This window comes from Lampetra planeri, chromosome 56 (genome assembly GCF_965212315.1).
Source record: "Lampetra planeri chromosome 56, kcLamPlan1.2.h2, whole genome shotgun sequence".
In the NCBI taxonomy this organism is placed as follows: Eukaryota; Metazoa; Chordata; class Hyperoartia; order Petromyzontiformes; family Petromyzontidae; genus Lampetra; species Lampetra planeri.
Window position 1 is genome coordinate 1,136,092 of NC_136162.1, and position 12,842 is coordinate 1,148,933.

Consider the following 12,842-nt stretch of genomic DNA (forward strand, 5'->3'; position numbering starts at 1 on the left):
CGCCACCGGGGAGACAAAGGTGGCCGGGCGTGGTGTTGGCCACCCACCCCCCTCGTGTGCCGTGCCGGCCTTCATAGGTGCTGCTCGCTAACAGCACTTGCCTCAACAGTCTGTTAAGGCTACACGGGTGATCTTTGTCTTTTGTTTGGGGCGGGGGGGGGGGGTGTGCGTGTGTGGGGGGGGGCTCCCCTGCCCACCCTTGAGGCTGATGTCGAGTGGCACGCGCGGGAGCGGCGTGTTGATCATGTCGCTCAGGTTCACTTCCTGCTCCTCGTAGAAGAACAGCTCCCGCCCTCCTCCACTCGCGTAGCGGAACGGGATGAACTCGGCCGACTGGAACCCGTACAGGGGCTGAACACGCGAACACGCACACGCACACATACACACGCACACACACACACACATACACACGCACACACACAGACACACACACATACACACGCACACACGCACACACACACACACACACGCACACACGCACACACGCACACACGCACACACACACGACGATTAACACAAAGATCCCCCGTATAGCCGTAACAAACTGTTGGGGCTAGAATCGTTAGCGAGTAGCACCTATGAAGGGCAGCACGAACACACACACACACAAGCACATGCTGGCACACGCAAACACACGCATGTGCGCAGGCAGGTGAGCACACAAACACCAATCTATATTTTTTCACCAGTTACTAAACTATACCAGTTCAGATATAATCGTCACTGGTGTTGTCCGTGAGCGGGAATCGAAACTAAGTCGCCAGGTTCGTAGTGCTGGCTTATACAACAACCGCCATGCGCCATTAGGTTGCAGTGACGTCACCACGACGCTTGTGCCAGGCTATGTGCACTTTAAGGCCACGTGAAGTGTCGAACGCTCGCTGGCAGGAGGTCATGGGACAGACCCAGATGCCATGGGTTGACTGAGATGAATTGCAGATGCACCACCTCACACGAGCATAAACACGCGAAAAGGCAGGCTCACGTAAACTAACATCGATAAGCACCTACACACAAGCAGGTGCACACAGACACAAGACAAAAATCACCCGTATAGCATCACCAACCTCTCGGGGCAAGTGCTGTTAGCGAGTAGCAACTATGAAGGCGAGCAAGGCACACGAGGGGGTGAGTGGCCAGCACCACGTCCAGCTGCCACCTTTGTCTCCCTAGTGGCGATGTTTACACATCGCACCAGGAACTGATTTGAGGCGGAGTTGTCCTAGGGGAGGCCTAGGACCGGTTCAGATAATCGTCACTAGTGTTGGCCGTGAGCGGGAAACAAACTCGGGTCACCGGATTTATCGCGCAGTGCGCTAACCGCTGCACTACCGCTCACGCAGGCACAAAAACAAAGATCCCCCGTATAGCCTTATTAAACTGTCGAGGCAAGTGCTATTAGGGAGCACCTATGAAGGCCGGCACAGCACATGAGGTGGCGGGTGGCCAGCACCACACCCAGCCGCCTTTGTCTCCTCAGTGGCGATGTCTTTACGCTCTGCACCAGGTAGTCATTTGAGGCCGAGTCGACCTAGGGGAGGCCCAGGAGCGGTTCAGATAATCGTCACCGATATTGGCCGTGAGCTGGAGTCGAAGTCAGATCGCCATGTTCGTAGCACAGCGCGCCAACCGCTACACAGACACACGGGCAGGGACAAACACACACACCTACCTCAATGTTGCGTATCTTCAGGGCGTGGTCGAGGTCGGATGTGCTCAGTTTTTTCCGCTTGCCATGGCGCATGAATTTGGCCGCCTCCTGCACATCACCAACATCGACATCAACAATAGCAAATACTGCAAGGGAGTAATCGGCATCAGCATGATCAACACCAAAAGCAACGTCAACATTCTCATCACTATCAATTACAACATAACCTATAATTGTTTTTTTACCCTTTTATCTGGCAACAAAACTGATACCTTTTTTACAAGGAGTCATGTTTGCATTGACCACAATACCTGCGGTCGGAATGTAAACAAAAAACTCAACATTGATAATATGCACTGTCCTTGAAACTGATTGGTCCACACCCGAGACAGCTTTTCTTCGAGCCTAGTCTCACATGTTGTTGGACCAGATGACGCCAAAAGGCGCACAACTTAAAGACAATGCACCATCAGAGTATGAGAGCTCGGGGTAAGCTACTGGCAAAGGAGGTTCCAATGGTACAACATAACCATCAACACTCCTGCTGCAGCCGCGAGATGTTAACTACCTCGCCTGGTATGCAGGAGGTCGTGGGTTCAGTCCTGACTCTGACGCCTACTGTATATCTGGAGTTCGGATGTCTCTCTCCGCATGGTTGCGTGGATTTTTCTCCGTGTCCTCCGGTATTTTCCTTCCACATTTGGAATCAATGTGCGTTTAAAGTATCTGGCTACTATAAGTTTCCACACGGATGTATGTTGAAATTATTTTGCACGTAGCCAACCGTGTTAGTCGCATGCCCGATGATAAGCCACTAAATTGGACGATCATTTGTGGCCAGGTTGCTTCTGAAAAAGAGCTATTTACCTGGTAAAAAATAAAAAAAATTCTTTTTATTTTTATTTTTATTCTAAACTAATTAACCCTTTTCCATTCTGATGATGTACGTGTACGTCATTCCGTTCCGGAATCGTGAGAACACCAAAATAAAATAACTCCAATAATAATAATAAGGGTTTTTCCCCTTTTTTTCTGGCAACAAAACTGAAACCTTTTTACAAGTGTAGAGGAGCAGTGAGTGACGTCGCGGGGAGACCCTGAGGGACGGTAACGTCATGTCCCAGGGGGGTATTTAGGGGGAAGCACGTGACGTAAGGGGGGTCGTTGTGGGAGCCGGGAACGGGAGAGGTTGTAGGTTGGGACCCGGGGTAGCGTAGCTCTGACACGAGGCTAAGGGTGGCTACTCACCCGACCGGCCGAAGTGCGGTTCGCCCTCGGCCGTTGCAGGGAGGAGAGCCCAGAAAGCAGAGGTCGCAAACGGGTTTTGATTCCTTACCCGTACCCGGCCGCACCAGGGTCGCAAATGGGTATCCGTACCCGGCCAGGTACGGGTACCCGTTCCCTACCCGTACCCTACCCGAAATGAGTGACAAACGGTTACTCACCGGTGACTCACGGCCTACCCGAACCCGGCCGCATCAGGGTCGCAAATGGGTACCCGTACCCGGTCAGGTATGGGTTCCCGTTCCTTACCCGTACCCGTACGCTACCCGAAATGAGTGAAAAACGGTTACTCACCAGTGACTCACGGCCCACCTGTACCCGTACCCGGCCACACCAGGGTCACAAACGGATATCCGTACCCGTACCCGACTGGGTACGGGTAGCCGGGTATCGGGTACCCGGTTGCGACCTCTGCCAGATAGCCGGGGTGGTAGCATCCCCAGGACTCTGTCCCCTGAGGAGTATAGTCTAGGGCGTCCCTTGTTAGGCATAAGCCCCAAATAAACTTGGCGTGAGCCCCCTACAACTCACCTGCCTCCCCGTCGTAGTTTGCACCATAACACAAGGAATCGTGTGTGCATTAACCACAATGCTTGTGGTCAAAATGCAAACAAAATAACACACTCTGATAATATACGCATTGTCCTTGAAACTGATTGGTCCACACCAGAGACGGCTTTCTTTTGAGCCTCGTCTCAATTGGTGCTAGACCAGAGGACGCCAAAAGGCATGAAAAAAAAGTGAAAAACCCCTATTATTATACTCTTAGGTTTTTTCCTATTATTATATTTTGGTACTCGCAAAGGAGGGTCTAATGATAAAACAACTCCATCGGCACATCTTCAGGTTAGAAGACGTACCGAGACTCCCAGAAGGCCGTGCGGGAGGGCGTGTGGCAAAGTGCGGCGCCAGCTCTCATAGAGTAGTGGCGGTCGTGTCGCAACAGTTCTCTGCGGCGAGTAACAACGTCTTTAAAAACAACGGCGCTACGCCTCCCCAAATAAAATTAACCGAGCCACTTGCACCTTCCGAGATTTGGCGGTGAATGGGACACCTACCCTGCCAGTTGCTGACAGACATCTCGGAAAGGGGATTAAAGGGGATTAAAGAGCGAACGTCTGGCCCCCTCACCTGCGACAGCTCCTTGAGTCGGAAGCCAACCTCCTCTGCGAGCAGCTGACACGCATCCTCCGACATCTGCGCGAGTCCCACGGACTCGCCGATGAGCTTCACCGACTCAACGGGCAGCAGCGTGCCGCTCACGCGCGACTTCTTCTCCTCCGCCATCGCCCCTCGTGCCAGGCACAGCCGCGCTACGCGACGACGGTGTGGGGGGGGGGTGGCAAGGGTTACAGGGAGATAGGGGGGGCAGGGGGTACAGGGAAATGGGGAGGTAAGGATGTATGTTGAACTTTTTTCGCACCGTACGTTGCCAACCGGAGGTGCGGGGGAAGGACAATAAACGGAACTGAAGAAACGTCGTGATTTTTATTGTTTCATTTTTATTAATTTAAATTTAATTTTTTACCTACGTGACTTTATCGAAAGAACTAAGAGTCTGAAGAAATTAGTTTTCAATTTAGATTTTAAAGTGCGTAGCTCCAGTGGCTATCTGACTCACCCTACCGGACATCTGTGATGAGTTATAAAGAGCTTTATAACTCATCGGATTCCTCCAGTACAAATGAAGATTCTGAATCTGGCTTCCTAATATCAGAAGGACGAGTGTTCCAGACGGCGGCAGACGCGCATCTGTAAAAGCGCGCGAAGCCAAAGTCCGACGCTGCGAGGATGACCGCAGTTCATGCGATGGTTCATGCGCCTTGACGAAATCAGCAAAGCATTGTGGTTCATTTGTCGTAAGCACTTTGTGTGCAATGAAGACATGTCTGTCATACACAAGTGGAACAGACAGTGTATCTAGAACAAGGAGTTGGCAACCGGCAGCTCTGGAGCTGCATGCGGCTCTTTTAGGACTGCTTCGTGATGTTATCTATTAAGGACACGAATTGGGGCTCTTGAAATATTGAGTTTTCTTTTACAGAATTCCCAAAAAAGCCCTCATCTAGAATAACACTGGTCAACACACTTTTTCTGGCATAAGGTATTCCAACGGTTTTAAGGTAATTTTTTTAGGGTGCCGATTCCAAATCTGGCATCAGTTTTTGTCTATCACATCAGGTTTTTGAGATATTAAATATTGCATTTTCAATAAAAACTGCAGAAGAAAAATATTAAATAGATGTGGATATCTACATAAAATGATATTATAAACACACTATCCTAAAAATACAGCACCATATTTTAACACTAAAGCAGTCACTGACTCGCAACAACTTGCAATCATAAGTAACAGAGTTAAGATAATTGGTTTTTTACCCTTCTATCTGGCAACAAAACTGACACCTTTTTACAAGGAGTCATGTTTGCATAGACCGCAATACCTGCAGTCATAATACAAACAAAAGAACATAACTCTGATAATGTGCACTGTCCTTGAAGTTGATTGGTCCACACCCGAGACAGCTTTCCTTAGAGCCTAGTCTCACATGGGTTGGACCAGATGACGCCAAAAGGCGCGCCTCTTGGCGTCATCTGGTCGAACACCATATGAGGCTAGGCTCTAAAGAAAGCTGTCTCTGGTGTGGACCAATCAGTTTCAAAGACAATGCATACATTATCAGAGTATTGTTTTTGTTTGCATTTGACTGCAAGTATTGTGGTTAATGTAAACATGATTCCTTGAAAAAGGTGTCAGTTTTGTTGCCAGAAAAAAGGGGAAAAACCCTATTAGTAGATTTTGGTACTGGCAAAGGAGGTCCCATGATGACAAATACATTTAACAAATGCATACAAGATTTGACAATACAACAACGACAACAACAGACATATTGAGTTAAAAGAAAGCGTGTAAAAAGATAGTAAAATTTAATATTTTTCATGTTTTTTTTATGATAAAATATAGTTTTGTCATCAGTATGACATAAGTATACCAAGTTTGCAGTCGATACCACATTGGGAAGTGGGTTAAAAGTGAGTTACAAGATTTGAGGATACGACAACAACAGACAGAGTGAGTTAGAAGAAAGCGTGTAATAAAAAGAGACCGACAGAGATAAGGCATGGCCACTCAAAGCAGCAGTGTCCTTCTGTAACAATGGCACTCCTACAGAAGGATACTGCTGCTGCATCTAAGCTGGACCCAAAGAATGCCCCAACGTAGATGAGAATGGTTGAACCATCGAAGAAGACGACCTGTAGATGATGATGATGATGCAGGCAGTGATGAAAAGGTACCCGGCACTGTTTAGACACATTGAGTTAGGATGGACAACAACAGGAAAATATAAAGTGTGTGGTTTGCAAACAATTGAAGGAACCGGGAAAGAGAGGAAAACCTTGATTTGAATGTTTCGTGACTGCAGGAATCCATACTCTTTGGTTCTTTCGGTAAAGTCACGTAGGTAGTTATTTATTTTCTACCTACGTGACTTTACCGAAAGAACCAAAGCGTATAGAGGAAGACCTGCTGACAGAGAATGGGTTGACAACGACGACGGTGCCAGAAAGATGTGGCTACTACTTGAGCAATATTGGCACAACGAGCCAGAGGAAAGTGGGAACAATAAACGAAACCTGTAGTTGACACCTCGGGGGCTATCTGCCCACGGATCGTGGTGATGATGTACTACACTATACACTACAATATACACTACACCACTATACACTTGGCTATATACTATACGATACACTATGATGTGGCACTACTTGAGCATGCTGGCACTACAAGACAGAGGACAGTGGAGGCAAGAAATGACGAAAGATGCAATGGACACCTACGGGGCTATCTGCCCATGCATCGTGATGATACACTACACCATCCACTACTATACACTACACTATACACTACTATACACTACGCTATACTCTACACCACTAAACACTACTATATACTTCAACACTATACACTACACTACTATACACAATTATACACTACACTATTATACACTACACTATACACTACACTATACACAACTATACACTATGATACGTAACTATACACTATGCTATACACTACACTACTATACACTACACTATACACTACACCACTAAACACTACACTATTATACACTACACCACTAAACACTACTATATATTACAACACTATACACTACACCACTAAACACTATACTACTATACACAACTATACACTACACTACTATACAATATACGTACTATGATGTGGCACTACAGGACAGAGAGGAAAGTGTAAACAACACAATTGACCCAATGTGTAGTGGACGCACACCACAGGCAATCTGCCCGTGATAATTCAATTGATTTATTTTACCATTTAGTTTCATTTTACTTATTATAACCCTGTGAGAAATGCGGCTCTTGACTCGGGTGCAACCAAAACAAAAACATGAACAAGAAACATCTTAAAGCGACTACAACCCAACAGACAAAAAATCCTGGAAATACAGCAAAAGTTTTCCCAAAAAACACAAAATAATGATGAATGCTCCCAATGCGGTTCGATAAAGATGCTTAGCATTCAATTCGAAGCACGCTTAACAGTACGGCTAATACTACAAATGCTCCACAACATAGGTTTGTTTGGGGTAGATCGCGTAAATATATAAATGTGTGTCGTTAAACCCGCCACCACCCGACACAGCGAATTCGTGAAGGTTTGTGGCGTAAACGGAACGTGGCCAATTCGTGTGTTGGGAGAGCAAATCCACAACATTTATAATCAGAGTTCGACGTTTCGCCAGTGATTACGACCGGCATCATCAGGCGGACAGGCAGATGGACAATCTCACACGCGATCAGCCTCAGCTTTGATAATTGTTTTTTTACCCTTCTATCTGGCAACAAAACTGACACCTTTTTTTACAAGGAGTCATGTTTGTGCATAGACCACAATACCTGCAGTCATAATGCAATCAACTTCAAGGACAGTGCATACATTATCAGAGTTGTCTTTTGTTTGCATTATGACTGCAGGTATTGTGGTCTATGCAAACATGACTTCTTGTAAAAAAAAGGTGTCAGTTTTGTTGCCAGATAGAAGGGTAAAAAAAAAACAATTATCATATTTTTTACTGGCAAATGCTAAATTAAGGCCGCCGCTAAATCTCACAGCCTACCCCTTGTAATGCAACACACCAAAATTAACACATCGTCTGAAGTGATAATGATGATGTATACGTAGGAGACAGTGGCTAGCGAGCGTTAGTGTTAATTTGATTGTTAATACGTTTTAAATCGGGGCTTTCTTACCGAGTTTATGTCGAATCCGATCGGACGTGGACAAACCTCCGAATGGTTTTCCTTGATACGTCGTATATACCTTCGCTTGGCGTCTGTAGAAAACCTAATTTGATATCTATTTTAAAACAACATTTTTTATTCCGTTTCACATTTAACAAAACACTTTAACCCGCATAAAATAATCGGGGCCGACCGTCCCCATCAACAATAGCCCGTGGGTTTCCTGGCCCCCTTCATCGGCCATCTTAGGTAGGGGGGTGGGGAAACAGTGACATCATCAGCTGCTCGTCCACTGTCCAATGGGAACATAGCCCTGAGCAAGATGGCCGCCATAAACCGCCCCTCCCTCCGCCACTTCCCCCTACCCCGCTCCCCTACCCCGCCCCCTCGTCCCGCCCTTCCATACCCCGCCCCCCTACTCCCCCCCTACCCCGCCCCTCTGCCCCGCCCCCATTTACACCTCACTACCCCACCCCCTACAACGCCCCCCCCTACCCCCCTGCCCCGCCCCCCTCTACACCTCACTACCCCCACCCCCTACAACGCCCCCCCCCTGCCCCACCCCCCTTACCCCCCCCTACCCCACCCCCCTTACCCCCCCCCCACTGCCCCGCCCCCCTTACCCCCCCTACCCCGCCCCCCTACAACGCCACCCTCAACCCGCCCCCCTTACCCCCCCCCACTGCCCCGCCCCCCTTACCCCCCCTACCCCACCCCCTACCCCGCCCCCCTACAACGCCACCCTCAACCCGCCCCCCTTACCCCCCCCACTGCCCCGCCCCCCTTACCCCCCCTACCCCACCCCCTACCCCGCCCCCCTACAACGCCACCCTCAACCCGCCCCCCTTACCCCCCCCCACTGCCCCGCCCCCCTTACCCCCCCTACCCCACCCCCTACCCCGCCCCCCTACAACGCCACCCTCAACCCGCCCCCCTTACCCCCCCAGCCCCGCCCCCCTCGACTCCGCCCCCCTAAATTTTAATACTCCGACTGATGATCCTGCTGTTGTAGAGTGACCCATGCAGCCAGCTATGGCTGCAGGGTTTGCTAGTACATGTTATTTATGTCGTTTATTGTGAAAATTCCATCACAGTTCCTACGATCACTGTTTCATTGCTTTTATGGCTTTATTTTGGTGATTTCGAAACGTTTTTTGGTTTGGCCATGTTTGTTTGTTGCAGTACAGAGTTAGACTGTTTTTTTTCTGCAATGTTTTGCTGTATTTTCTTGGATTTTCTGTTTGCACTTAGTCACATAGTCACTTTAAGATGTTTTTTGTTTATTGCGGTTGCACCCGATTCAAGAGCCGAATGGCTCACAGGGCTACACCTCCTAATACATTAACTTGAACAACCCGCCCCCTCGACCCCTCCCCCTTTCGTCAACCCACGTGGTTTCGCGAGGTGCCCAATCAGAGACTCCCTCGCCCGCCTCTTAGTAATCCCCGGCAATCGATTCGAATTCATTGATCTTTTATAATCGATTCTTAACGAACGGATAATCGAGAATGGCCGAGGAATCAGAATCTTTCATTGAGACTGGAGAAATCCGATGAGCTGTGAAGTGTAGTAAATGAAAGCTAAATCACGAAACAGATCATTAAAATAGATACTATAATATATAGGGCCGTCCATAAATGACGTCACGCACCTAGGGGGTGGGGGGGGGTCAGACATTTGTGACGATGTGTGACGAGGGGGGGGGGTTCAGAAATGTAACGTCACATCAAAATGCGCAACTTTAAATCAAGTTCAAGTTCATTTATTAGGTATAGCCCTCTTCTTGGTTCTTTCGGTAAAGTCACGTAGAAGGGACATAATAAAATAATAAAAATAAAACATTTATTATGTTATAAAATAAAACATATTTATTATGTTTTATTTTTTTATTTTATTATTTCCCTTCTACGTGACTTTACCGAAAGAACCAAGAAGATGAATCCCTGCAGTCACGAAAGCTTTAAATCGAAAGGTATAGCCCTGTGAGCCATTCGGCTCTTGAATCGGGTGCAACCGCAACAAACAAAAAAAAACATGAACAAGAAAACATCTTAAAGTGAATATGTGACTGAGTACAAACAGAAAATCCAAGAAAAGACAGCAAAATGTTGCAGAAAAAGCACAGTACACCAACGATGTGTGCAAAAAAATCCCAGTGGGATGCAAGTCAAACAACAACAACAACCACAAGACAACTTAGATTAAGGCCATCAGTCTAACTCCGTACTACAACAAACAAACATGGCCAAACCAAAACACTTTTCGAAATCACCAAAATAAAGCCATGAAAGCAATGAAACAGTGGTCATAGGAACTGTGACCGAATTTTCACAATAAATGACGTCACGCGATTTTGGACGATTTTTGACCCCCCCCCCCCCCTTCGTCACACGGCATCACAAAAAGTCAGACCCCCCTCAAATATGACGTCACAAAGCTCTGCCCGCCCCCCCCAAAAAGAAAACATGCTTCAAATCGCTTTAAACTATTGTCATTGTAGTGCGTATTTAATGTGGCGCTGCACTCTGATGTTGTAGGAGAAAACATTTATTAAAAAGTATATTTAATTAAGTAGAACGTGTTGTCTATATTTATTTAAAGTTGTGCATTTTGATGTGACGTCACATTTCTCAACCCCCCCCCCCCTCGTCACACATCGTCACAAATGTTTGACCCCCCCCCCCACCCCTAGGTGCGTGACGTCATTTATGGACGGCCCCTAAACCCACCACAACATTTACAATTACTCTTTGGCTCTGTCGGTAATATCCTTGGTTGGTAAAGTCACGTAGAAGGGAAATAATAAAATAATAAAAATTAAACAATTACATTCTCAGATAGTTTAGTTAAATAATTGAATTTAATAATTAAATTTACCTTTTTAAAAAATAAAGTTTAATATTATATTTTTGGTTCTTTCGGTAAAGTCACGTAGAAGGGAAATAATAAAATAATACAAAAAAACTTTTAAATTCTCAGATAGTTTAGTTAAATAGTTTAATTTAATAATTTAATTTCCCTTTAAAAAAAAAGTTTAATATGTTCTTCGGTTGAAAAAAGTGGCGGTTTAAAAAAAAAATGTTCTTGCTGTGGTCTTCACACCTGATGATGATTGCTTGTGTTGCAATCGTCGTGAGAATTTTATTGTTTTATTTTTAATATTTTATTATTTCCCTTCTACGTGACTTTACCGAAAGAACCAAGAATATCATATTAAACTTTAAAAAAGGTAAATTAAATTATTCAATTAAATTATTAAACTAAACTATCTGATGTTATTGTTTTATTTTTAATATTTCCCTTCTACGTGACTTTACCGAAAGAAGCAATAATATCATATTAAACTAAAAAAAAGGTAAATTAAATTATTAAATTAAACTATTTAACTAAACTATCTGATAATTTGATTGCTTTATTATTTTATTATTTCCCTTCTACGTGACTTTACCGAAAGAAGCAATAATATCATATTAAACAAAAAAAGGTAAATTAAATTATTAAATTAAACTATTTAACTAAACTATCTGATAATTTGATTGTTTATTTTTAATATTTTATTATTTCCCTTCTACGTAACTTTACCGAAAGAAGCAATAATATCATATTAAACTTTAAAAAAAGGTAAATTAAATTATTCAATTAAACTATTTAACTAAACTATCTGAGAATTTTATTTTTATTTCCCTTCTAAGTGACTTTACCGAAAGAACCAAGAAGATGAATCCCTGCAGCCACGAAAGCTTTAAATAAAAATGTCTTTCGGTAATGTCACGTAGAAAGAAAATTAATTAAATAAATCGGAGTACGACGTTTCGCCCGTAATTACGAGCAGCATCATCAGGTGACATGCGGCTGTTGTGAAACGACCTCCCATCAGCTGTCCTCGAGTGAACCGGCGGAATCGATACACCAAGTCGATTAATTCGGTAATCGATTCCTACAACGCGCAAATAACAATACTGTACTGTAAATTGAATCGAAAATGTGTAATCGGTAATGTTGTGGTAATCGATTCCCTACGCACGCTTAATCTTGTAGAACATTTCTACAGAATCGATTCCCCCGTTAACACAACAATGAAATCGCTTAAACGATTCGCCACAATCGGCTTCACCGCCTCAACTAAAACCGATTCGCAAAAATCGAATTGATGACAAATCGTTAAACCGATTCACACGCGCGAGGTTTAGCGCTCAAACGCATTCCCCTGGAACGGAATCGATTCCTGCAACGTATGAACCGACACTGATCGAAAATCGATTCTCTCTCCCACACTCCCTTCCCCAATGTTGGGGTTGGTTTTGGGTCGCGGGCAGAGACGGTGGTGGTGGTGGTGAGGCCGAGTTAGTTTAGTTGTGGTGGTGGTGGTGAGGCCGAGTTAGTTTAGTTGTGGTGGTGGTGGCCGAGTTGGTGGTGGTGGTGGCCGAGTTAGTTGGTGGTGGTGAGGCCGTTTGAGTTTAGTTGTGGTGGTGGTGAGGCCGAGTTAGTTGGTGGTGGTGAGGCCGAGTTAGTTTAGTTGTGGTGGTGAGGCAGAGTTAGTTTAGTTGTGGTGGTGGTGGCCGAGTTGGTGGTGGTGGTGGCCGAGTTAGTTGGTGGTGGTGAGGCCGTTTGAGTTTAGTTGTGGTGG

General features: G+C 45.6%; 1 protein-coding gene across 2 annotated transcripts in view; it reads right to left on the bottom strand.

Annotated features, from left to right (window-relative positions):
- TAF6 (TATA-box binding protein associated factor 6) overlaps window positions 1–8,493 on the bottom strand; it is a 40,860-nt gene extending 32,367 nt beyond the window's left edge. For both annotated transcript variants that reach the window (XM_078618107.1, XM_078618106.1), the window contains exons 1-4: window positions 8,225–8,493; window positions 4,067–4,248; window positions 1,673–1,759; window positions 198–351 (exon numbers count right to left, since the gene is read on the bottom strand). In XM_078618107.1, coding sequence (XP_078474233.1) covers window positions 198–351; window positions 1,673–1,759; window positions 4,067–4,222 — 397 coding nt within the window. In that variant the 5' untranslated portion in view covers window positions 4,223–4,248; window positions 8,225–8,493. The remainder of the gene's footprint in view (window positions 1–197; window positions 352–1,672; window positions 1,760–4,066; window positions 4,249–8,224) is intronic.
- Between the last annotated feature and the right edge of the window lie 4,349 nt (window positions 8,494–12,842).